General features: G+C 43.5%; 1 protein-coding gene across 1 annotated transcript in view; it reads right to left on the reverse strand.

Annotated features, from left to right (window-relative positions):
• The window catches only part of ATRNL1 (attractin like 1), a 2,333,760-nt gene that overhangs the window by 404,120 nt on the left and 1,902,588 nt on the right, over window positions 1-27,052 (reverse strand). The window contains exon 27 of the mRNA XM_085603276.1: window positions 17,669-17,776. Within this exon, the coding sequence (XP_085459402.1) occupies window positions 17,669-17,776 (108 nt within the window). The remainder of the gene's footprint in view (window positions 1-17,668; window positions 17,777-27,052) is intronic.

Raw genomic sequence — 27,052 nt, forward strand, 5'->3', positions numbered from 1 at the left:
GCTTGCATGGGAGTATGCATGCCAAGTACACGACAACATTTCTCCGTGAGGCGGAACGGCGATCCTGCCGTCGCACCTCGAACATACGAGTAACTCCAAGGGGGGGGAGGGGGGGGGGGGGTGGAGAGAAATCCGCACTAGGGTTTCTCAGCTATCTGTCTACTGTATTTTCCATCCTTTACTTTGTTTCACATCTTCTTTCACTACAAACGGTTTCTGACAAATCCTGAAAGCCAATGCATGGGGGAGACCACCCAGTCGGACACAACTGGGTTAAATCATTTCTGGATAGAGAATTATCTGAGAGGCAAGGTACACCCGAGTGTTGGGCATACAGAATCGCCACACCACACTATAGCTGATGGCACTTAACAATACACTCACCCTGACAACGGACCTCAACATAGTATTCCTCAATTTCAAAGGTCTGAATCACCCTATTAAACGCCAGAAGATAATAGACTACCTAGCTAAAACTAAATAGTCCTCCTACAGGAAACCAAACTATCCATTGAGGATGCCAAACTAGTTAGAGGCAATTGGATTACGCAGATGGCTTGCTCACCAGTCGACAAAAAGAAGCGAGGGGCCCTGACCCTAATATCCAAAAGATCAAACATAACAATAGACTCACAATCCCACGACAATAAGGGTAGACTTCTAGTAACCCATCTGAGGAGGGGGGGAGGAGAGGATTCATGTAGCAAACATATACGGCCCCAATGCAGACGATCCATCCTTTTGGCTGGAGGTGTCATGCACGCTAGACAGCTTCCCCCAAAACGAACTCATGGTTGTGGCAGGGGATTTTACCATACCACTAGATCACATAACGGACAGGCAATTCTCTTGTCAATACCATCCCACTAACTTGCACGCTACACTCCAAAACATCTGCTCCAAGTTCAATCTCAAAGACGCATGGCGTTTACAACACCCCGATACTAGGGACTACACTTTCTATTCTAACCCACACAATTCCTACACCAGGATAGACTACATACTTGTCTCGGGAATGCACACACACCTAATCGAACACTCCAAAATAGCACCAAGATTAGTTTTGGGCCACTCATATATCAGTCTAAAACTGAGCAGGTGCTATAACGAAGCCATCCCCCGGAGGTGGCGATTCAACAGTGAAGTTTTATCAGACCCCGAGAACAAAAAAGAGATTGGAGAGGCCATAACTGATTACCTAAGTCATAACGACTCCCCGGAGACTAGCGTCAACACACTCTGGGATGCCCTATAAGCAACTGTCAGAGGCACAATAATTGGAATTAAGTCAAAAATAAACAAGAATACATACCTGAGATTAAACCAACTCGAGCAGGGGATCAAGAGGTTAGAATCAGCTCATGCAAACGCTACACAGGACAACAAGCTCCTAGCAAGACTAATGCAGAACAAATATGAATATAACAAAATCCTGAGCGAGAGAGCAAGGTTGTGGTTTAACAAGTGCAAAGCCCTTAATCCATGCGAAGCCAACAAAGCTGGGAAACTTCTTGCCTTCTACCTAAAACACAAACGCAACCAGTTTGCGGTTTCATCTGTCACAGACTCAAACAACAAAACCCACACAAGACATCCTCAAGACATTCCAAGAGTTCTACTCAGAGCTCTACTAAAACGACCAGAACCTCAACCAAGAGGACTGTACAAAATACCTTGACAGAATCGGGCTTCCGAAGCTAAGCACTGAAGACACAATCGGGTTAGGTCAGGAAATTAGCTCCACTGAAATCGAAATGGCAGTCAAATTACTGAAAAAAAAAAAAATGAATAAAGCCCCGGAGCCAGACGGGGTATACAGCCGATTTCTACAAGACCTTCATAAACCAGCTCAAACCAACCATCAAAAAGGTCTATAACCAGGCTGCAGCTAAAGGGGAAGAGCCTCAATCCAAGACAGAAGCTAATATAATAGTCATCCCAAAGGAGGGTAAAGATCACTTGTCACCAAAAAACTACAGACCCATATCCCTCATCAATGTGGACTGTAAAATCCATGCCAAGATCTTGGCAGTCAGACTAAATACGGTTCTCCCCAAAATAATAAGTAACTCCCAGGTTGGATTCCTGCGCAACCGATTGTCGAGCGACAACACCCGACTCCTCTGCCACATACTGGAACAAGTGTCCGCTAGACCAGAACCGGCGGCAGCTATAGCATTAGATGCCGAGAAGGCCTTCGACAAAGTCTCCTGGGCCTTCCTAGAGCACTGCATGCAATCCTTCAACTTGGGAGAGGGATTCATACGGATGACTATGGCCCTATATCGTGCTCCTTCAGCCCGTATCACAGTTAATGGCACACTTTCTGACCCCTTTACAATGCAGCAAGGTACCAGACAGGGATGCCCACAGTCGCCGGCGCTATTCTTACTGGCCTTAGAACCCCTCATCCAGGATATAAAGCTAAACACTAGAATAAAAGGGGTCGATAGCAATGGAGTCAAAGTAAAATTAGCTGCCTACGCAGACGATATACTGATTGTAACGGAACAGCCGAAGTCCTCAATCGGTACATTGATTACCACGATAGCAGAATACACCAGTCTATCAGGGTATAAGCTAAACAAGGACAAATCTGAATGTAAACCTCTAAACATTCACTGCGCGAAAGACAGCTTAGGGGACTCTGGGCTGACCTGGCAGACGGGGCATATCAAATACCTAGGCATATACTTTGGTAGCGACCCAATAAACATACTACACTACAATGAGAAGTTACTACTAGAAAAAAATCAAGAAACTTCTGGACTCTTGGTCCCCAAAATTCATAATGTGATGAGGAAGAATCGAAACCATCAAAATGATGATCACCCCAATGATCAACTATCTGATTAGTATGCTCCCACTCCTACTCACAGACGATTTCCACCGGAAAGTCAATATCATGCTCACTAAATTCCTCTGGCACGGTAAGAAGGCAAGGATAAGCTTTAAGAAACGAAGATTGAATAAAACCCAAGGAGGGGTAAACCTAGCAGACGTTAGGTTGGTCCAACTAGCCTTTCTAGCAAAACAGGGCTCATACTGGGTTTCCCTGTCGACCAACTACATACCAGTATGGCTTCAGGTAGAGAAGGCCATCCTGAACAATCTAAGCCCATTAGCCCTAGTAACAGCAAATACATATCCCCACTCATCCAAACCTATCTTTAATAACAAAAAAAAATCGCACTTCTAAAAGTAAACAAGAAGTTGGAGGTTAGTATCGAAGGGTCTAAGATAGAATCACTTTGGGCTAATAGCAAGGTTAAGTACAAAGGGAAAAGCCTTACCTTCGATACCTGGATAGAGAAAGGTATTTACTACCCATACCAACTAGAAAATGCGGAATACCCGATTACATTCTCAGACCTCAAATCAAAACCTCACCTAAATGACATCAAACTTTATAAGTTCCTAAAAATAAGAGCGGCCATATCAAAAACGGAATTATCTACCCCCAACCCTCAATCTTCCGACATGTGTCAAACATTAACAAACTAGGACACCAAGTCTCGCAGCTCTACAAAGTCTTGTGCCCCAATACTAACAAACGTAATGAAAAAACAGTCGCCTACTGGGATAAACAATCTAAAACTCCACTCAACGAACAGGAATGGGCAACACTATGGTCCTCGGCCTCGCTTATCAAGATTACCCCAGTACTAGCACAAACTAAATTTTGGCTGCTTCACAAGGCATTTTGGACCCCAGCGCGACTAAACTAATTAGGCCTCAGGGAGGACGCACTCTGCTGGAATTGTAACAAAGGGAAGGGGGACCTAGCACACTTTATCTTCCAATGCACAACACTCAAGGTATTCTGGGGGAAAGTCTTTGGTTTCATTAACGATGTGTTTGAGTGCAAACTAGCAATGGAATTCTCCACCCTCACCTCGGTATTTATGCGCACAAAATTGAAAAACAAGATAAGGACCTATTGGATAAGGGTGGGCGTAGTGGGCGTAGTGGGGCTACGTGAAGCAGCACGTAGTGTGCCCAAATCTACGCACACTACGCGCTTCGCGTAGCCCCACTACGTGCCACCCACCTCCCGCCCGCCCTTCTTTTAAATAATATAAGCAATGAAAAATAAATTAAAGTAAGTCGACTTACCCGTAAGCGCGGCGTCTCCGGGGCTCCCTCTTTCTGTTTCTAATTTCTTCTGGCAAATGCGCATGCGCGGACGCCCGCGCATGCGCATTTCTCGCGAGAAATGCGCATGCGCGGGTGTCCGCGCATGCGCATTTGCCAGAAGAAATTAGAAACAGAAAGAGGGAGCCCCGGAGACGCCGCGCTTACGGGTAAGTCGACTTACTTTAATTTATTTTTCAATGCTTATATTATTAAAAGGAGGGCAGGCGGGAGGTGGGTGGCGGGTGGCAAGCAGCTACGCTTCGCCCTCGGCGTGTGCGTAGCGCTGCCCTGCTTCGCCTACTTCGGAAAGTGCGAAGCAGGCAGCGCTACGTACACTACGTGGGCGAAGCGTAGTGCTACGCCCGGGGTTACTATTGGACCTTTTACTGATAGCAGCTGTGAAAATGGTCCTAACCAACTGGAAAGACACAGGCAAAACTAGCTACAAAGGCTGGGTCAACTGGATCACGCATCTCAGAGGAGCGGACAATATTGCGCTACAGAACTCACCCTGGAAAGTAACCTTGAGAGGGTTGTGGGAGGCTGTGGACACTTACCTAGGCTCTTATGAACCCCCATAATCAGCTGGTTTGCACAAACAACGTAATGGTCCTCGACCCCAAGAGGTGTTCCCTAATATAGCCCGGTTGGGTCTGCATGCGGACTCAAACATCCTGAAAATGTGTCAGATGTAATGTAGAGTGTACAGCTGATGCTAAATGTAATGTACAGCGATTGTTCCTCTCTCCATGCCTGTCCTATACCACTTTTGTTTTCACCACTAACGTTTCTGTCCTTTCCTGCTTGCTTTTCTTTCGCTCTCAAAGTACAGACAGAAAGGGCTAGCTATATAATCACCAATGTAAAAACGACTACTTCTCATTCTTGGCTAACCCTGTAACAGCGGTTGTGATTGTATTCTTTATAAAAATAATTTAAAAAAATATATTGTACTCCAAGAGCTGTTCAATTATTATCCAAACCTTAATCTATTTTCAATCTTATGTGTGCCTAATTCATGGCACTCTGAGGCTAGCCAAGGTTTTTTTCTGCCGTGCTTTACAAATAAATTAAATAGAAAGAAGGCAAACTAAAATAGCTCAATGACACTTATGCCAACCAAGTGACCCGAGCTGAAGAGGAGGACCTTGTGATTGATGGTGTCACAATGCAGCTGGGAGGTCTAATAAAGTAAAGTATACCTGGGTATTGAGTAGTCTTCCCTGCTATTTAGCAGGGTTGATTTTATGCCCTTGAGGAGTCTAAAACTGATTGAAAGTCACTGAGAGAGACGTTTTATTAAAGTGTGATGAAATCTTATGATTGACTACTGTTTTAAATGCCTTTTATACATTGGATAATCCTGAGATGGGTTAGTAGTTTGAAAGTTTGGCTTGGACCGGTTTCTTCACATTAGGTGTGATTATGCCATTTTTTAGGTCTTGATCCCATAGCGAGGCGGGCATTCACTAGCCTGGCGATGAAAGGTAACAGTGCAGTGAGACCCAAGCTAACCACTCAATTGGCAAAGGTTGTCTGTGAACCACGGATTGTTCTTTATGGGATTAGTCCTGCAGGCGGATAAGGCAGCAAGAATATCTAATGCACAAGAATGTTTTAAAGATGTATTATTAAGCCATCACGATCAATACTCCCTGCATATCTTGCAGGCAAACTCACCATCTAAGGTAATGCTAAGCACACGCACAGCCAGGATACCCTCAGACTGCAGACTAAGAAGTGCGAAAAATTAAAAACAAAGCAGCAGGTTTCCACCCAGGACCAGGAACAACACCCACATATCTACCAAGATGTCCCAATGTTGTTCCATCATTGGGACAATTAAAGAACACTACATCACAATAGTGTACATGCCAACATTTTAGAAGAGAAAAGTGGGAGATTTTAGAAAATGAATCGGGAGAATGTATTTCTCCCATTGACTATAACAAGGCCTGAATCGGGTCAGTTGTCATGTATGGGACTTGAAGGTTTGCTGCTGCAGGACCGAATTTCAGAAATAGAGTTACATGTCTTTTTCCCCCACCTGTCAGGAGCATGGAGAAAGAGCTATGGTAGACAAAGAGCGCTTGACAAAAATACTGTGCACTAGCCCGCAGGAGCAGGTTACTGGCAGTGAATGCTACGAGTATTCCTAGGCCAGTCCAGGTCAGCAGAAGCCCGCCGAGGAATCAGGTTTTTTAATTCAGGAATTGGGAGGCAGGAGACAAGCCTTGAAAACGGAAGCCTCCCGCCCGAATTGTGAGGTTCGGCAAGTATGCAATGCATTAATCATCCACAACCCAGTTACCGCTCTTATCACATATTGACTTAATGCTTGTCTTTGGCCATGTACGAAGCTTGGCTGCCTTTTGTCTAGGTTCATATTATAGAAATTCCATATACATACATACTAACATGTACTCAAATTTCATAAGATACCTCCAAAAAGGATCTGGTAAGTACAGAAGGACTTCCAAGTAATTAGATGGTCGGAATTACGTTTTTGTAGAATACAGTGTACTAAGGTGGGAAGAAGATTAGGTTTTTAAAACAAGTCACTTTCATTTCAAAAGTTATCTAAACTATGGTTTGATTAGTGAAACTGCTTGGAGCCAATAAAAAGGAGCTCCTTGTGTGATTTGGAATATATTGATGAGTTGTACGATGTCAAGAAAGTCAATTCTTTCAACGAGGATTTGTCTGTACAATTTGTAAGGATCACGTACACAGGTATTTAGTAATCGGAGGACTATGGCAATCTACACTTGAAAAGGCACGCTTAATTGATAGTGAAATGGCACTGGCGTACGAAGGGTGGCAGGGATAATTGTGAATGTAAGGAATTCATCCCTACAAGCCAACATCCAAAACCACATTAGATCACCTACCTCTCTAATGCTTTACTCGGCCATCTTCCTTGCACGCCCCCCACAATTCATGTCTCCTTTTCAGTCTATCTTATGTTCACTTGATCTCTCCATTTCTTCATCTGGCTCTCTTTCACCTTGTTTTCTAGCTATCCTTTTCCCTATGCCAACTCACATTTCGGATGGCAAAAGTGTTTTGTGTTCAGGCCAGTGAGGGAAGAGGAAGGACAGAGAATGTAACACACTCTTTTGACCAATCTTTCTTTCTGGGAAACCTGGGTAGGGTGTGTTGATGTCTTTGGTGTGGGAGTCCCAAACACACTGGAGGCATACTGGAGAAGCCAAAGCTTCTCATTTTGTCATTTCCATCATAAAGAGTAGACTGCTAGTGTGCTATAATCTAAAGCCCAACGCCACATTACACAGGCTCCACAGAAGTGTCCTTAGGAAGAGTACAGACTGACACCACCTCCTATTCAAGACTCCCCAAGGAACAATACAGACTGACACCACCTAATCTTCAAGAATCTCCAAGGCAGCTCAGGTTCTGCCCCGGAAGCAGTGGCGTCTGGCATCTATGGAGATTGGAGGGGGGCGAACAAATGGGTGGATGCATGCACTATTGCTACATGTAAGGTGTAAATAAAATAATAAGAAAATTCACTTACCTTACACGCTGGCACTATATGTGTTACTCCTTTTTCCAGCCTGGTATTTCAAGCAGGCCCTTGCAAACTCCCTTAACCAATCCTGATGCTTCTCTCATGTACTAACCAGCACTCCCGGAAGCACTGGAGGCCTGTTCTGGCTGTCATGCTAGCTATCTTAGACAGCTGGTTTGAGAGGTTTAAATTGCGCATGTCTGGCTGGCCGTCACAAGACAGCCAGCTAAAGGGACATGAGCACTTTAAACTAGTGCACTGGCAGCCCACCACTCCTCCCTGCTGCTGTCACTCAGCAAGCCCCGCCCCGTCCTGACACTCGGTTCGGGATAGGAAAATGGACAATAAAATGGTAATAAATGAACTATATTACCATGTTATTTATCATCTCTGGGGCTTTTGTGGGCATTTTAGTTGGCGGGGAGACGTTCCTCCGCTATAATAGAGGAGCCGCCCCTGTAGTTCAAAACAGTGATAGTAGTGACCGTTTCTCGCCAAATATTCAACGTCAGGTTTTTTATGTCTAACTCCAATCAAGGGAAGAGCTTGACACAAGTCTTCAGGGCTCTCTGGATGAGATGCTGCTTGTGTCTTAAAATGTTTTAAGTTATATTTATAAAACTACACTGGGGAAAGTGGGACAGATCCGTCGTGAATTCCAAAAGCCAGAAATTTACTCTATAGGGTAAGGTAAACCACTGGTAGTAAATTTTCGACTTATGCAGAACTATTTCTGAAGCCTTGGTTTTGACAGATATGGGAAATGAAGCAGAAGGAGAAAAACCTCTGTCCAGGATCACACAATATTGTTCAGAGTGACAGCCAGGATCGTAGTTTAGGTTTATTGTTTCGACAGGCGGCTACATAACTACTGGATCACATTTTCTCCCTTGTAGTTATTTTAATCTTATTGTTATAAGGAGGCCCTCGGGCAAAATACACAAGCTTTTATTGCACTGCAATGTACAATTTACGGTTGTCCAGTTATTAACAGAAAAAATTCATATCCGCAAAATTGCCTGTCTCAATATATGTCTTTAAAAATGTTGCTTGCAATACTGGCCAGGTTGTTCAGCTAATAACAATGTCCAGCCACAAGCAACTGACACATGGCGCTTCCTCAATTGCCAACAAATAATAATAAAAAACCCTTTCAGTTTAGCTGCTCGTATTTCACAGCTAGGGTTAGGGAAGTCAGAGCAGTCTTTCCATGCACTGTAAAAGTTAGATTAATGTGACAAGCTTGAGTGTTCCTAGTCTTGGCATGAATGCAGTAATAATTAAAATGGTTCCAAAAAAAGAGAAAACAACTGGGTAAAACCTATAGAATACGCATAGACGTGCAGTGTCTAGATCAGGTCGGTTGCCAATCCTGTCATTTACAAATTAGAACAATAGCTTCGCCAAGTATGAATGAGTGAGATATACAGAGGTGGAAAGGGCAGGGTGCACCTTAGGCCTATGACTAACAGAGAAGCGATAGATTAACCGAGAGAAACCGAGCAGATCAGCAACCATGCACTACTGCATTTAAAACAAGCATTGGCAGAGCCATTGCCTTTGACAATACCTGTTTGTGTGCTGAGAAGGGAGGGCAGCCATAAGCATCTAAAAAAAAAAAATCTCACCAAATGTAAGGGACTTGTGGATTATTCTTGATGCGGATCTTTTTCTCGCGCCCCAATCCAACAAATTGCGTCAATGTGCTGCTCGCTGTCCTCTGATAATAGTCAGTGCTTTAAACGGGCAGGTACTGTCCGGCAATGAGTAGCTGCACTTCTTTCATTTGAAAGGGAGAGTGCCAGCACTTCTCAGCATCGCTTCCATACATTTAAAGGAGAGTGCCAGCACTTCTCAACATCGCTTCCATACATTTAAAGGAGAGTATCGCCACTTCTCAGAAGCACAAAGGTACTCTAAAAAGTGAGTACCTGCACTTCTATATTTCCCTTTAAAGCACTTGGGAAAAATCTTCCTTTTCTCCGAACTGAACTCCAGATGTAGCTCACTAGATCATTGGTCATTGCATGCCGTGAATACTGCAATGGCATTTAAACTGGACAGCGAAAAAAACCTCATGGACAGGCTCCACTTGTTGCAAAACCTGGCCACCAAAACGTGCCTGAGTGAATATACGCAAAGACGGCCACATGAAACCTGCATTAACAGTGCTCCACCATCTCTGGGTGGACACACGGATCATTTCTAGGCCCTATCAGGAAAAAAGCTCAAACTACTGAGCTCTCAGCCCCACGGGCACACTCCTGTTGTGCCCAAACTAATGGACTCCATTCATACATCATCAAATGGCTGAAACCTTAATGTAGATTCTTGGGAGTGAGTTCAGGTGCAGAGGCTGTAGAACCCAGTTCCCAAACCTGAGACCGGAACCAAACTGTATACAGTTAAGAAGCAATTCAAAACTCAGTCTTTCAAAAGACCGACAAAAGAGTTTCATGAGTGAAAGGGGTCACAACCGAAGACTATCGGAAAAGGCTTCACCTCTCCGATCGGACTCCATCAATCCATTTGAAGGACAAAGATTTTCTACTCCAAGACTTGCAATACTTTGAAGTAACCACCCGGGGACTCGTGACACTCTACAAAACTCCAATATACATGGATGAATGAATGAATTAATAAATACATTGATGTCTACTTCAAGAACCAAAAGTGGGGCAAACAGATGGGTAATAAAGGTAAACTGCTACAGTGAGTCCAAAGAGGTCAGACCTATCAAGGTCAGATATGGAACTTGTAGAAGGGGATCGTGTCTCGTAAGCCATGGGAACATGTGTAGTGTTCGAAACCTCTGAGTGGTGCAGTGGTTGTTTGAGGCAACACACCGCCATGGTCCAAAATCAAGTGGAAGGGATAGCCCTAAGGGCTTAGGACAGAGATGGCAAAGTTTAAAGGTTTGCAACCATGGAATGGATAGGGCTCAGGTAGGGTTTGTGCTGCAGGCAGGGATTGAAGAATAAACAGCAAACATGGTATACTAGTCCGGCAGGAAGTGATAATGCTTATAATACTTAGGGAAAACACAAAGATACAGCAGTCTCTGGAGTCTGTGAATAACCCAATATCATTTTAGACCAGCCCGTTGAGTAGAAGAGAAGACAGAGTCAAGCAACTGTGTTGCGAGTGCAGGCAGTGATATGAGTGGCAAGGAAAGGGTACAATGCACGGCTGTCACGTACGCATTGTTTGCCTGCAACTGTGCTTATAGGCGCATGTGCTCAATTGCCTGGTATGCCCAATCATAGGATGGCATTGGCCAATGGGTAGTGTACTATGAACATGACGGCACAGGCAGGCGTGTCAGGACACTGTACACATGGCTGCATTTGCTCCCATTTCATTTGGTTTCTGCAGGGGTGAGGCTTGGTCAATGAGAATGGTGGGGGGGGGGGTGCTTCAGATTTCCCAACAATCACGCTGGGGTATCTTGTTAAAACACAATATATGAGAAGCAGGACATGAGCGGGGTTAAGGGGCAGTGGAAAGAAAGATGGGGCGGATTGTTGGGGGAACTTCAAAGACAACATTTTTCAAAGTAATTAACATTATTTTAGGACTTCAAAATAGAGACAGTATGTGTGTGTTTTTGTCAGTGATGGCATGTGAAAATTCCAGGTGAAATCCGACAGAAACCTCACCATACGATACTGAAAGCACTTGTACCCAACTATTTACAACAGATTACATTTCAGGGGGGTGTAACACCTCCAAACACCTCTCATGAAGCTATCTGAGCACACAATGGCAAAGTTTAAGCTGTGATGCGCTGCCTTGATTAATTGGCTATATATGATGGCTTACATGAGCACATGAAGATAGACTGACACGTAAAAGTTTGCCTCGGCCCAGGATGGTTGTGAGGACCCTATGATTGGAAACTTATGCATACTAAGGCCTTGCCTTGCATATGAAGGGGTGCCTGGGAACATTGCTGGAGGCACCAGGAATAGCAAGGCCCTTATTATGGGCTGCCAGGGCCGTTTCTAGGTGTTTTGCCACCTAAGGCAAGAACTGAACAATGCCACCCCCTCCCTTTTACTACCATCACTCTCTCCACCTGTCATCCAGGCCAGAAGCTAAAAACAGCCCGGCTGGTTCTTCTTTTCAGCACGTGCTGCCCGTCACCTGTTTTCTTATCTGAAATCTTTTGCCTCCCTACCGCCGCCCTAGGTGACCGCCTAATGGTGGAAACGGCCCTGGCCAGAGCCTTTGAAGTGACTGACAGACCTCCTCCGATTTCACAAAAAATATAAAAATCATCTTTTTAAGTCAGGCCCATCAATGGGCTGGGTAGTAAGTAGTATGCTACAAAAGCCCCAAATATCAACTTACAAAGAAACAACTCCATTAAACATTGTGTAAGGATTGGGTTATTCTTCTGGAAAGGGATCACTTCGGCAGGAAAGAAGCAGCTTCTACGTCTACAAAGTCGGTGTAAAACTGTTTTTTTTTTTTAAAGCGAGTCTTGGAAATCGCGCCTTGATAATCGTCCAGGGCCCTGTGTGGCAAGACACCTTGAAAGCTTTCGCCTGATAACAAATAATGTAAAGGAGCCGTACAGCACGCCTGGTCTGCGGCATTGCTTCGGCCATGCATAATAAATCACAGCTTGCAATTTTTGTGTGTCTGAGTTTCCAGACGCCAGCAATCGAGCTTCATTTCATGCATTATTACACCGATCTGACAGCCCCGCGCCCGGCGCATTGTTCGGTGCCTCTCACTGCGCGGCTCGCCGACACTTACCTTAATGCAAGACAATAACATGGCCATTACACACAAAGCAAAGCCTGCCGGGCCCATGAACAACATTGTCTCTAAAAGCCGGGTCCTAGGAATATATGTTATGATAGTCAATAGTGAGAAGACGCTAGCCTACGCCTAAAGAAGATAGAGCTGGCAAAGGCCGCCAAAAGATGGCGGCTATAGTCCAAAACCAAGATGCACTCAATTGTGCTTCGAAAGGTGGGTTCAGATGGCCAGGTGGCAGCCTTGCAGATCTCCAACAAACAGTGAGAATGTTCTCAGAGAAAAGAAGAGGTAGCTGTCTTTCACCTTGGTGGAATGTGCCACCATCTACTACCACTTCCATCAAGATACACTTGCGGTCACCACAATGCTCTCTGGTCTTGTATTCTGATCAAAGAAGTCCACCATAGCACCTGGCACTAAGTGGTACTTTTGATAGCAGTCTCACTTGGAAGAGGTAAATGACCAAAGGAGCTTTGAAAGCGAGCCAGGTTTACTATGTAGTGAGGATTGGATTTCAATAACGCTGCTGGCGCGACAGCCAAGATAATAAACCCAAGATAGACGCTTGTGGTGCCCCAAATTCAAACCCTTCTGAAGGGTTAAATGCACAAAATCTCAGAATGTATTCATTCCACCACTTCTGTGTAGCCTCACTCCATGTGGGTGGTAAAGTTCCAGTTGTATTAAAACAACTTTTTAAACAAGATAAACTGCAAAAAGAACCAACAACAATATTAAGTGAGGCTCTGACGTCTGCGACCTCCACTGTTTTCAAAGGGATATGATAGATTTTAAGTCTGTCCTTGAAATTAAAAAATTACCAAGGAAAAAGGTTCCCTCAAAATCACCCACTCTGTGCATGCTCAACTTGTTTTAGAGGCGTACAATAGTGTTGGTCCTGAAATGGTAGCTCCCGGTTTGACAATCTTTTTTGGCGCCCCCACCCACAAGACCTCCTCCTCAGATTTCCTCAATTCCACCCAGCAAAAGGGCCCCTCATCTCTACATAGCCCCTCTCTTGCATATGTTTCATTTGTTCTTTCGCATACATTTCATTGGTTTTAAAGCTCTGGTAAAGGCAGGCTTTACTAATCCACTCAGCCATACACTTTAAATATGGAGCTGTTCTTTGCAGCAGGCATATTAACCCCCTGAGCTACTTCATGGCGAGTCAAAACTGCCATTAGACAAAACTCTGATCTCTCTCTCTAGCAGAAGCATTAATCACAAGATTTATCTTGACATTTTTGTTGCTGCCTGAAATCTTGTTGTACAAGGAACTCTGAACCAGCCACTTTTAAATCATAAGTTATTACTAAACACAGCGCCCCCCTGAGGTCAGCGCTCACCCTCCAGGGCAGCACCCAGTGCGGCTGCACCGGTTGCACTGCCCTCAAGCCGGCCCTGCTCCTGAAGCTACGTTTTTCAGAAGAGCAAAACCCCAGCCTATCCACTAAAAACACCACATGTGTGCATCCTGAGGCACCACAACTCTGGGGCTTGCGCCAAAAAATATGGAGTCCAATAAAAAAGTAAATCCCCAGCCTTATCCGGATGTGACAAGAATTAATACAAACAACTATTGAGAATGATAAACAGAGCACGTTATTTATCCCATGCTTAGAATGGCCACCATCCTTCAAGTCCACCATCTAAAATAAAAGCAATCACATATTTGTATATCGCTTTCCATGTTTATAACTTATGCAGTAATCTTTAACCCCTTCAGTGCCCATGACGAGATAGTCTCGTCATGGAGCGCGGTTGCGCTGTGCCCATGACGAGTCTATCACATCATGAACCCCACCCGCTAATGAAACGCCCGGCACAGGGCGTGGAAAGGGCGGGGCACTGAAGAGGTTAACCACTATGGGCGTGTGCGATTCCTACATTCCCATCTACATTCCTAATGGGTTCTTTTTATTTCTTATTCTCGGCAACAGTGCGAAAAGTTGCTTTTGGATGGAAAGATAAGACTCATCAAATGCTCAAACTCCATTAGACTTTATGATCCAATATTCCAGGGAAGCAAGCTCTTTTCCCTATAAGACGGATACAGGTGCCCTTGTGACAACCACTGACAAAGTAGTACAGAGCCTATGGGGTCTAATCATGGGAATAAGGTATTTACAATCATGCTTTGTAATGTTGCACACATTCTCACGTGGAACCCTTCCAGACGTTTAAGAGGCTGTAGGAATATTCTGTTGCATGTGCAGCTTCACCTACTGACACACTGGTTCAAATTTCTTGTTCTGTGACCCTGCTTTAATTTTTAAATACAGTTTCCTAAACTTTTTCTGTCACCTGTAGATACTTTTCCTCGGTGACCTCTGACAAATCAGGTGAGTAAAAGTTTGCCTCCTCCAACTTCATTCACAAAAATTAACATTAAGGGCCAGATGTACTACGATAATGGTCGCAAAAGGTGGCTGCAAATTGTGACCAATTGTTTTTTTTCCAACCTATATACTAATAGGTTAGTTCACAAAATACGGATTCTGAAGGGGTCACGAAGCGACATGCCTAATGAATATTAATTTAGCAGGTCGCAAATTGAGACTTCCTCTGATTGGCTACAATCACAGAGATGGTGGGCAGCAAGGGCAGAGGACCACCATCCCTGTCCTTTTTGTTTTTTAGGTCTCGCCTGACCCAGCGCATGCGCTGGTCTGGCGAGACTTATTGAGAGGGCTCCAAAAAGTGCTACCAGGCCAGCATAGAGCTACAGTGCATGTGTGCGGGGGTGCGCACCTCGCTTTACAACGGTTACTTTCACGGCCCGCTTTGATGTTTGATCGTGATCAAAGCCAATAGGTCTCGCTTTTGGGACCTTATAAGTATTTAGTTTTGCAACTGTTGCATAGCTAAACACTTATACGGTCCCAAAGGCGAGACCTATTGGCTATGCCAATGCTTGTTATTTAAGCAACCGTGATCTCCTCAGAGGAAATGGGTATTGAGAAAAAAAAAATTACAATTTGAAAAACTTCGAAGAGAGAAGGCAGAGTGGTCAGTCTCAGGGTAGCAGTGGGTGTGGCGGACAATGGAAGGTCAAAATTACTATTCTAATTCCTGTCCTAGAGTATTTGGGGACAGAGAAACTTTCCCCCAATATTCAGGGAGGCTTATGTGGTATTCTAACTCCAGTCCTAAAATATTTGGGGAAAGTTATAAATTCCCCAACAATTTTTAGGAAGGGTAAAAAGTAGTAATTTTGAATGGGAGAAAGTGCTGCCCTGAGGGGGCAGCTCAGGGCAAAAACTAGGAATATGTCCGTTGGACCGCTGCCTACTCCCCCTGAAGACGCCACCCCAATTCTCGAAGGGGAAGAGGTCCACATGCGATTTCTTCCTCTTTGCGAATCGGTTACTACCCCAACTTGGGAGTCAGAAGCTTATCAAAGGGTTTGGTAATAAAAATAAAATAAAACAATTTGGAAGGAATATCCTTAACATGCCTCTTCCAAATTCCATTTAGTATACATTTCTAAACTTATTTTAGGAGTTGGAAAATATTTAGGTTGAGCACATAGCAAATAGCTTTCAAGAAGTCAGAAACCCTTTTATTTCGCAAATTGGCGAGATTATGGTCGCTAAACAGTTTAGTACATCTGGCCCTTTGTGTTTCCTACATCGACAGCTGTATTCTACTTTTTTTTTTTTATTGGAGGATGAAGTGCCAGTACTTTTGATTGATATCTGTGGTTGTGGCGGAAGTAGTCAACCATTCCATAATTGATCCAGGCTCCAATCTTTGTGAGTTTTGCAAGTGTTTTGCAGATCCCCGGCCATTGGAAAGCACAGCGTTTGGGTGAGTGATAAAAAGTAATGTGTTCTTATGAATTGCAAATTACTGTAGGAATGTCTTAAGCACATACTTTGTGACTGTATTTGATCGTGCAAAATGTACCACGATACCTTCAGGGGCAGGTTTCCAGCAAGTTTACAACAAATTACAATGCCTTGTAAACATACCCTTGGGACTAAATGATTTTTTTCCCCCAGTAACATTTTTAAACACATTTCTGGCAAAAGACATACATAGCTCACCTGGTATACTTGGGTATTCTGTTATTTTCGAAAAGAAGTATAAACGTAAAGTTCTTGTGAATCGTAGTTGGTTATGTTAAGAGCAATTGCACAGAGCATTTTCAATGTTCTTTTACTGCCCGCTGCCTTATTACAATTCAATATTATGCCGGGTCCTTGTTGTTAAAATGCCCCACAATGCACCGCAGGGAACACTTAAAAAGTCATTCTATTGTACTGAAGCGGATCGTATTCTTTTTTCTTGTGTAAATATTTGATTTGAAAATGAACAGATGCATTCACAAAAAAGCAATGAGCTTAAAGTACTCCAGTCTGTAAAATGCAGCCTCGCTAGTTACACAGAAGGTAAATGACACTGTTTGTAAAATGATGTAGGCGACGATTTGAATACACATGCCAACAATTTAGACTGTGGTCCAAGAGAGGAGATCCGGGATTCTGATAAACCCCATTTAAAGTCCAACACAAACAGGCCTTGGATAGTGTACCCTGCAGCCTCAGTGTTTCAAGGGCAGGTGAATCATACCAACACCAGGAGAACCCTCTGAAGGGCGCCAGTTCTCACAAACCACAGGGCAGCCGCTGAATCAACCACTCATGACCAGACACAATGACCCTCTTGAAATCATCAAAACAGACTCCCAGTGCAGGGAAGGAGAGCTGGGGTGATGTAACTAGACAACCCAAAAGCAGAACTCTTTTCATCCCCAAAACATTAGGCAAACATCATGGTCCTGAGCAGGCACTAAAACGCGCTCAGATTCTGTGGACCTTGCTTGCAACAGATACAGACATGATGACTTCTTCACCGAGTCAGTCTTCACCAAAGCCCCAGAAAGCCCCTTTCATATATTCATTACTCCCTACCTGTCCAATTGCGCCACGCTAGCGGTCAGTCTTCATTCAAAACGCCTTAAAACAATAAGTTCAATATGGTTTAATCTGGAATTGGCAATTGGATTTTTCTGCCTTTAGAACTAGCCCTGGAACAATCCTCAAAGTAGCTGTCCAGCTCTACAAAACCTTTCATTCATCTGCGGTGCACAAATTCACACTCATGGAGCTACCAAATATGACAGCGGAGAAGGTGCTTGATGCCGGCAGCCGGTGCCGAGGGCAGCAACAATCCACAACACTCAACAGGCCCCACCACCCCTCATGGAGACACTGCACCTACCTCCAGCGGACCACGAATGAAGTCTGCATGTTCATCTCCCACCTCCAGGGCCACGTCCACAGAGGCGAAGGGCCTGCTGGCCATCTGCTGCCTTTCACGCATGAGTTGCTGGGGAAGAAAGGATAAAAGATTTATCTTCGAAAAAAAGGGCAAAAGCAATAGTTCAAATGTCTACTGGTCACTGGCAATTGCTTACACATTTTCTAATTGCTGATTTTAAGATGCAGCACATTTTATAAAATACATAGCACAAGCTCTTTTCAAATACTCTTCGAAAGGAACAGGTGGGAGAAGAGTTACCATACATAATGACGGAGCGTTTGTATGTTTAAACTAAAATGTGCATTAATATTAGTCACCGTACATTAATTCACATGTATACTGACGTGGAGCTAATGCAATTTAAACAAAATCATTATGATGTGTGAAAGTGTGTTTTCTAGCTCAGGATAACTAAGGGGCAGATGTAGGTAGATCTGAAATACCGATTTCTTAATAGCGAATTTTAATGATTCGCTATTAAGAAATCGGTATTTCCTATGTAGGTAAAGATTCGGTAAAAAATACTGAATCCTTAATATTCCTTATTACCGAATCAGTAATTGAGATTCGGTAATAAGGAATACCTACCCATTCATTTCTATGGGCTTGGAGGCCCATAGGAATGAATGTGAAGACATTCACTATTAGCGATTCGGTATTACCGAATCGCTAATAGCGGGAGCACTTTCAAGGGTGCCAGGGTGTCAAAAGGACAGCCTGTTGCAACCCTGAAATGTGCATGTGTGCACATGTGGCGCACATACATGCCCTAAGGGCATGAATGTGTGCCACATAGCACTTAACAAAAAACAAAAAAGTGATTTTTTAAAGGAAATTGGTAATTACCACCAACTTGAAGTTGGTGGTAATTACCGATTTCTTAAGGCTCAAAAGCACTCTTTAATGTGCTACCTACATTGTTCATTTAAGGAATCGGTACCGATTCCTTAAATGCAAGAGCAATAAGGAATCGGTATTTACCGATTCCTTATTTACCGATTCCTTACCTACATTAGGAATGGCTAAATACTGGTCGGTAACGCTGAAATTTACTGAATTTCGGCATTACCGGACGGTATTTAGCCACCTACATCTGGCCCTAAGTCTCATTTAGGCCTTGACGCCATCTTGTTCAAAATGGATGCCATATCATGATGTTCATTCTATATTTTTATTTCTTGACTGACACTACTTGCAGTAAGATGTGGATTATTTATTTCTGGATGACACTGTTCTCGAAGAGCTCTTTAGAGTAAATCCTTGTGCTATGATATCCAAGACACTTCCTGCCTGCACACAGTATTGCATTCAGTCACAATGGTTTTCTCTTGTTTATGTAACTAATTGGTCTTAAAACCCCTGAATGATATTAGGTCAGACAGGCAAAATCAATATTCATGTAGTGGGTTAGTGCTGAGGTGATAAGGTTATGTGATATTTTAAAATTGGAAAATGTGACTTGTTTGAGCAATAATCATTCTATGCGGACTTTGCAGTTGCTGTAATTTCTGTGCAGAAAAACTGCATTTAAACAGTTGCATTTGGGGTGAGTGAGGCTCTAGGGATGCTGTTCGATTTCTTACTGATGTTGCTGCACCCTTGAGACTTGGCATTTCTCTGATTTTTGCCCATAATTGTATTATTCGGTATACGGATAGCCTCCATGGCAAATGACTGCTATGTGACTGAATGAGTTTACTACAACATCTGCAATTTATCGTTTGGTATATTGTGCCTTTAAAGGTCGTACTAAACCTTCATAGTTTTCTAATCTTGAACTCCATTTTCGAGTCAGTCCTTTCTTTTTGACTCTATTTTAAAATGCTGTTTTGAATCTTGTCTCTAGGGACACAGTGCCTCATAGACTTTGAGGTTAACACCATTGCGGTTCACCCAATGTTTGGGCACAACACTACTGCAGATTTCTTCGGGCCCTGCAAGCCCACATTAGTGTCGTGTCGCTCTATTACTTGTTTATTTCTTTATTTCCCTCCTTCACGCTGCAACCTGCTGCTCAGTAAGCTAAATGGCACTTATTTGTATTTCATCACTTTTTATGAACATTTATTTTAATATAGGGTGGGGACCTGCAAAACAGATTCCCAGATACGCTTGAAAATTGCTACTAATGGACTGCTTTGGACTCGGCCCAAAGCACAGCGCATTCCAATCTCTGGGGGTAGAGGTGAAGTGCTGAACGTGTCTATTGCTACAGGGAAGTTTGTCTGTGCGAAGGTCTGAGTGGAGCGTCCAGGAATTGGATATGCACTCGGTGACTTGGGCAGACCTCAGGTGTCCCTGTTGAAAGAGAAGTGAGGGATGTAAGAGAGATCAGATCAGCAGAATTAAAGTGCTGAAAAATCCAAGTGCTAAAACCACTCCTGATGGTGGTGCTGCTCAGTAACACTACTGCCCTTTGCCCTCCTTACGCTAGCATCATTGACCAGACGCAGACCCGGAACCTTATACCAATCCTTCTTCAGAAGTCTGCAATTAGAGCAAGCACCGATCATGGAAGTAAGATGAATGAAACTATAGGCCACCAAGCTGGTCCAGTCTCATCCCTTCTCGACCACCTGTACGTCAGCGGATCTTGAATGACAGAATCTGAATACCTGATTTTCTACCTTCGGAACTTCCCTGTGCTATTTATCATCTTTTGATGAACCCCATTCTCTCTTCTGGGATTTTGATCCCTGGGTTGGCCACCCTAACCACAAGGAATTGTATCTAATTGACAAAAATCTATAGAATTTCCATCCAATTCCCTTATTGGTCTCATTTCTTCTACTGTTAAGTGTTGTCAAGATCATGCTCAGCTTGAATCCGTTATTTACACATTGACCAAACGCAGGTACTTTTTAGCCTCTGTTTAGGATGGGGCCAGGGGACAAGAACCCCTCGCCTACTTCAGCCAAGCTATGAAGCAGATTCTACCGCAAGCTAGTCCATACCAAACACTTCAAAACAGATAGATAAATACATGAGAGGCACTTTCCTTCGTCTTTCCAAGCAAAACCACGGCACTCAGATTATATTGATAAAGTGCATAATTGCCAAAAATGGCGTCCTGGTGCTGCAAGGGAACTGAGCAACCATCACAGCCAAACCACAGGCATGAAATAAAGGACATCTACCAAGATATGGAGACAAGTCATACAGCGACGACAGAAGGAGATAAGCATAGGAACACTTGACCAAACCTACAAAGCACGTCCCTCAAGTTAAAAACAGGTTAGAGTTTAATGCACTGATAGTTAGGATTTTAGTTGCTTCCAGGACCTGGATAAAGCCGGTCCAATTATGGAGATAATAAGGAGCTAATACCAATCTTTTGCTACTAGATTGGCAAGGATTGGACACCGCGAGGAACCTTACTGATCCTGGAGACTTGGAGAAGGGATGCCCGAGAAAAATGGAGAGGCCTAGACGGACAATATTGACAAGAAAGCTGACGAATGAGCGGCTAAAACTGGTAAGGGCCTTAAAACAAATGCATGACCTTATGCATTTTCGAACCAGCAACCAGGGTGGATTCGGCAAACGATTGGAACGAGATGCCTGTGGTGGCACGTCCAGGAACAGATGTGCAGCACTATTCTAAACCAGCCGAAGCCGCGGAGTAGAACAGGCACGGAGACCCCGGTAATGAGCAATGCAAAAACCCAGCCCAGCTCCTGCCATGGCTCCAATAATAGGAGCCGGGAGATGAATTTGGTAAAAATAAAAAAGGGAGAATTATTCTTCACAAGTTCTGAATTAGGAAGCAAGAGGATATAAATGTATCAACACTTCCGTTTTTGAGTCCAAAGCACTATGTCAGTTTTAGGAGACGTATTAAGCAGCTGACAATCACTTGGCTAATTCAGGAGCCGCTAAATGGATCATCCGCACAGGACATGGATCATCCGGAGAGACAAATTTAACAATGTTCACAGCTTTTAGAGTACTTTCAGGTGAGACAGACCTGAAAACAGAAAAGGTATGAACTGATGGCTGTTATTCTGTAGCTATGGCTAAAGATGTCTCCAGCGACAAGGAAAACTACTGGCAAATTGTCTGAATTTTCTCTATAAAATACTTGGAAAGTAAACAAGTGGACCATCCATCAGGGTGTCAATGTAGGAAGTGCTGTAAAATATTTAGTATCAGAGGCCATTTTGGTCACTGTATCCAGCAATGAAAGTGAGGTCTTGAACAGAGTGCAACGCCTCTTATGACCACCTGACCGTGCTTTACAGTAGATACACTTCTAGCTTTAAGGATCGTACACTCCCAATGTACCCACACTCCATCCCGCCTCTTGCACCTCAGGGCCTTGTCAGATGTTTTAACCCCTTTAGGCTGTCAGATTAACCCTACGGGTTTACCAAGTAACCCGTTGTGGGGCTCATGGCATCACTATGGAAAGCAGACTACAATGCATCAATATCCTAGGCACAAAACACAACAAATGAGGCACTCACGAGATATAACATTCAGTTAATGCCTAGTTTAGAGCTTCGGCTACACATGGAGTTCTTGATCTCGTACAACCTGTTACTGAAGAAGTGTGTAAGTGAGCCCCACATCTTTTCGGGTCTGAATCACATGATTTCCCACAGCAGCTACAGGACAAGGATTTTCAGAGTTGCTAGGAAAATGCCTTTTTCTGTTTTGTTGCTCCCTCTTCCCCAGAAACATATTGGAGTCAACCTTCTTTCCATAACTTTGCTACAATACGGATGATTGGAGGTCAGCCGATGCTTTGATCTAGGAAGATCTGCCGGAACAGCCTTCCCAAAAAGGTACCCGTAAGGGATATATATATGTAACCTGGGCAAAAGAAAAGGAAGTGGTGAAACCTGTTCGGAAGAGACTGATCGCATGAATTTTCATAATGAGGGAAATACGCCAAGCTTTTGAAACCAACTTCCAGAATGCCATTCTTGATTACATTATTTTAGTAGCATTTCTACGCACACATCTACCACGGATGATCCTGGGGGGCTTTTGGAGTGTAGGAGACCTTTACAGTTCTGGGATTCTAGTTGACTGGAGTCAAGATGGACTGTAGGAAGTGTGATTGGTTATAGAAATCCATGTCTGTCCATTGTATGCATCTTTCTGATCATGTTGCTCATCTTAGTAGTTTACTTAGTTCCACAGATGCGCTAGATCATTTTCTCGTAGATCTGACCTGGAGGATCATCTTCAGCTAATCCTCACTGTTGTCCTGTTTTGAGTGTTTTTTTAGTCTCTTTTTTCATATCTCCTCTGCAAACCCTCTTGTCTTTTTAGGTGCTGCCCACTGGACAGCAAGGCTAAAACCATTGGGAAAGACAAGGCCCATTGGCTTTGTCAATGCCTGTGTTGGTCTGCTCCCTGCTTGCCATGAGCAGATCCACCCCCTCTCTCTCTGTCCTCTGTAGTCTATTCTAGTAATGATTATCTTCCCCTCACCACCCTCCCCGTCTTTTTCCCCTTTGTTTTAATGTGGTATGCCGTTTTCCCAAAAGAATATTAAAACTCATTTCTCTGGGCTCGTCCTCCGTGCCACTTACTACCTCCAGTAGTTGTACCGCTCCTACTTTTTTTTTTTAATACTACATCCTCCAACAACCCCCCGCAAATATTTGTCCCTCTTTTTTTTCTTTCCTCTGAATCCCAGCAATACCAACTGAAGCCTTCCATCCTTCCGAGACTAACAAATTGAGTACACCAAGACTTCTTAATGGGAAGAGCCGTCATTTGAAGTGCTGAAAAGCTGAACTGTGGTATGAGGCACTATGTTGAAAAATGTATTATTACAGGGTTTTTAATTCAACCCTCATTAAAGTATACTTTTGTGTAAATGTGGCCACAGTGCACTTGAGGGAATTGGACACAGTGATTCAATGATTTTTAATATGTTCGTATAGCAATAATTCTGCAACCACACCACGGAGGCTGCACCCGATGGCCCAAGTTATTCTGGAACACAATATTCTGGAACGAGGGGCAGATGGGCGCAACGAAGGAAAATGTAAAACAACCCAAAGTTTACATATTCAGGACATCCAAGCAATTAATGTTTTAGGAATACAAGAAGCTTCTTGACTCTCCGGATTCATTCCCTCGCGACTAATTCCAGCAGCCCCTGGCTATCTAATAGTACTCGAGACCTCCAGCCCCCGGATTCATTCCTAGATCCATGAGGATCGTTCCTCCGTCACTGCTTCCAACTCAAATGTAACCAGTCCTGATGATGGCCTAGACTTGTACAGGCCGAAACGCCGTTGACTTTCACAGCATAACTTCTGGCGCCCCTTCCATTTTACGGACACCCGACCTAATTGTATTCGTAAAACATTAATTGCTTGGATGTCCTGAATATGTAAACTTTGGGTTGTTTTACATTTTCCTTCGTTGCGCCCATCACCATCGCTGTATATACCACGTCACATGTCACTTGCGCCGTCACAAACACTTGTGCACAGTATCTTGTTGGTTACATGTCCATTAATGTAACGCAGTGCTACCCTTTCATGTGCTTGTACATATGAAGTTTAATATGCCCAACATGTCTAATACAAGTCTCTTTTACAAGAATGTGTCTCCCTGTGTTTCTTCCCCTTGGATCTAATCCGCTGCAATTGATTGTCCTATTTATACTTGCTCTTTAAATGATACCCATGTTAGAGACACTGTTGTTTGATATAGACTATTGCCCCAGTCTCCTTGTGGTTTACGGGCTACCTCCTGTGGTCTGATACTGCCTCTCATATGTAAGCACTTTGCTGCCGCCTGGTGGCTATGAGCGCTCACTATGCTATGCGCGTTTTCCCCCTCTCCAGCTGGGCCTTCGCTCTCTGCGTAACTCGCTTGCCGGCTGCTTCTACACAGGTTAATGTGCGACCGCTTTCTGATAACAAGGAACCTCCTTTGTTTATTTTTGCCAAATGCCTACCTTGCATTTCTTCTTCTCTCTCTTAACCTCTTTTCTTGTACACTGCACTAAGTGCTTCCTATAGTGCAACTACTAACGGACTTTGCTTCCCTGTTTGCCTCCCCTCTGTTAACTACCTGCTACGAGTCCCTGGACCGGCATCTTTGCTGTTTCAGCCCTGTGTTTTATTTATTACTCGGCTCCACTCTGCTCCAAATTCGACGTGAGGTTCAAGTAAGTGAGGTTATCCTGCCAAAATTGCAATCAACTTGCTCCCTGATGTGTTGAAATTACTTGGGATGTTCGTAGAACCAAAACACTTTTTACAACAGGAAGAAATGACAGGAAACTCGTGTTGCATGGCTTAGGATACAAGGGTCTGAGTGTAATACACTTAACTCTTTGAATTATTGGAAATCAGAAAGTGACGTTCAGTGGAAACAAAAGAATTACCCTGTTTTTTCGGAGAAGTTCCATTGCAATTCATTATCATAGATTACAGAAACTGGGTGGCACTTTGGACTTTACCACTACTTACTTACTTCTTGCCCTGATGAAGTTCCCGATAAGGGAATGAAACGCGTTGGCTGAACAGTTTCATAACAGATGAGCTTATTATAATCAAAATAAAAAAAAGTACTTTTCTACTACTATTGGCCTACTGGACTCTCTTAGCTGCGCACCCCCATTTAATAGAATTTCTCTTGATCTGGAACACAGTAACGCCATTCAATGGCTGGCGTTGGGGTCAGTTGCACGACAAACAGAATTATTGGAACTGGTTTGAGGTGCGGCATTGGAGGTCCGCCGTTGTTGCATTTGGACACTTTTTACGATGCCACAGATTTTTTTTACACATCACATTTATGCCTAAGGGCTACACAGCATGACAGTATTGGCTTGCGTGACTACGTTGGTTTTCTCACTCTCCACAACACTTCAAGCTGAAGTGCAGTGAAGTCACCACATCAAACCTCATCCAACATCTTGTATATAGATTAGAATACACACAAGACCATATTCAACTATGCACCCTGAACGGGCACCCAAGAAACGGATGCAAATCGGAGCACTTTACGACCCCGTCAGGGGCAGAAGCACTATACATCACACTGCTTAAGTTGCAGCTGCCTTTTCAGACTCCTTTCCTCCCCCTGTAACATGACAGAACCCACGGTCTTCAAGTTAAATTTGAGCTGCTTACACATCCACTGACTTTTTATTTTCCATATGTTTCTTTTTTTGCATTAGCAATCTCGCCCCAGAGTTTACATAATATAGAACTAGCAACATGTGGAGGAGTTACATGCAACAATGCCAAGTCTGCTCTTCAGCAGAGCTTATGAATTTACAATTTAGAAGGGCGCAGCAGTATGGTATTTCTTGCTTACACAAGAAGTAATTGCTTAAACTTTGCCTCCAACTTGCAGATCTTTTTCATAAACGCCTGAATACATTGTTAAGCTATTGTTCCTCTTGCCACATTCTAAAAGATTATCCCTGCATTCCGATATCTACGGTAACACTCTCATGATCGCTACCTACCATTTTCACCATCACCACTCACCACTTTCCCAACATCAACCGCTGCAGTTATACGAGTGATGCCCATCACTCTTACATCATTCACCAGTGTCACCATGGCTATCCATCAGATTCTCACACCAGGCTCACCATTGATATCCAACAAATGAACATAAAACGCACCAGTATCACCTACTGTTCTCTCTATAAAGTAAAAACAATTTAAACAAGCATTGGCATAGCCAATAGGTCTCGCCTTTGGGACCTTACAGGTGTTTTGTTATCCCGCACAACATCCTTGGTGCAACAACATCAACTGTTGTATGGATAAACACTTATAAGGTCCCAAAGGCAAGACCTATTGGCTATGCCAATGCTTGTTTATTTTATAGACTATAATCATAATGCTAGTCCGTCAGTCATAAGAATCTAGGCCACATATAGGGTGCCCTTGCCAACTAACTTGCTAGTGGACACCAGGGGAGGTCATACATGTTTCTAAATTCACCTTTAAAAATGACCACTTGCAATAAACGCCTCTCAATGCTGTGATATATTCTGAGGAGACACGCTTCCATATGATAAAGAAATACGCTATTCAGAAGAGTCTTTATCATGTTTTAGATTATATTTGTAGCTTGATTTACATGCCAGCTAATTTTAAGAATCAAGGCTTGGTTCAAACAATAGGTTCTTAGAGCCAAGCCAGACTTAGCTCGACTCTCCCCGTTAATCTGTCGGTTCTCATAACTCTAATTTTGAGTAGAAAATGCTAACACTTCCATGCTCATGTTACTGTTAAAATAAAACTAAAATCTCACTTTTTTTTTTTTTTGCAGAAAGGACAATGGATGAAAATGCGGAGGGCTTTTGTGCAGAAGGTATTTTTCAACAGGAAAAAAAGCCTCTCA

The sequence above is a fragment of the Triturus cristatus genome, chromosome 1_2 (genome assembly GCF_964204655.1).
Source record: "Triturus cristatus chromosome 1_2, aTriCri1.1, whole genome shotgun sequence".
Lineage (NCBI taxonomy): Eukaryota > Metazoa > Chordata > Amphibia > Caudata > Salamandridae > Triturus > Triturus cristatus.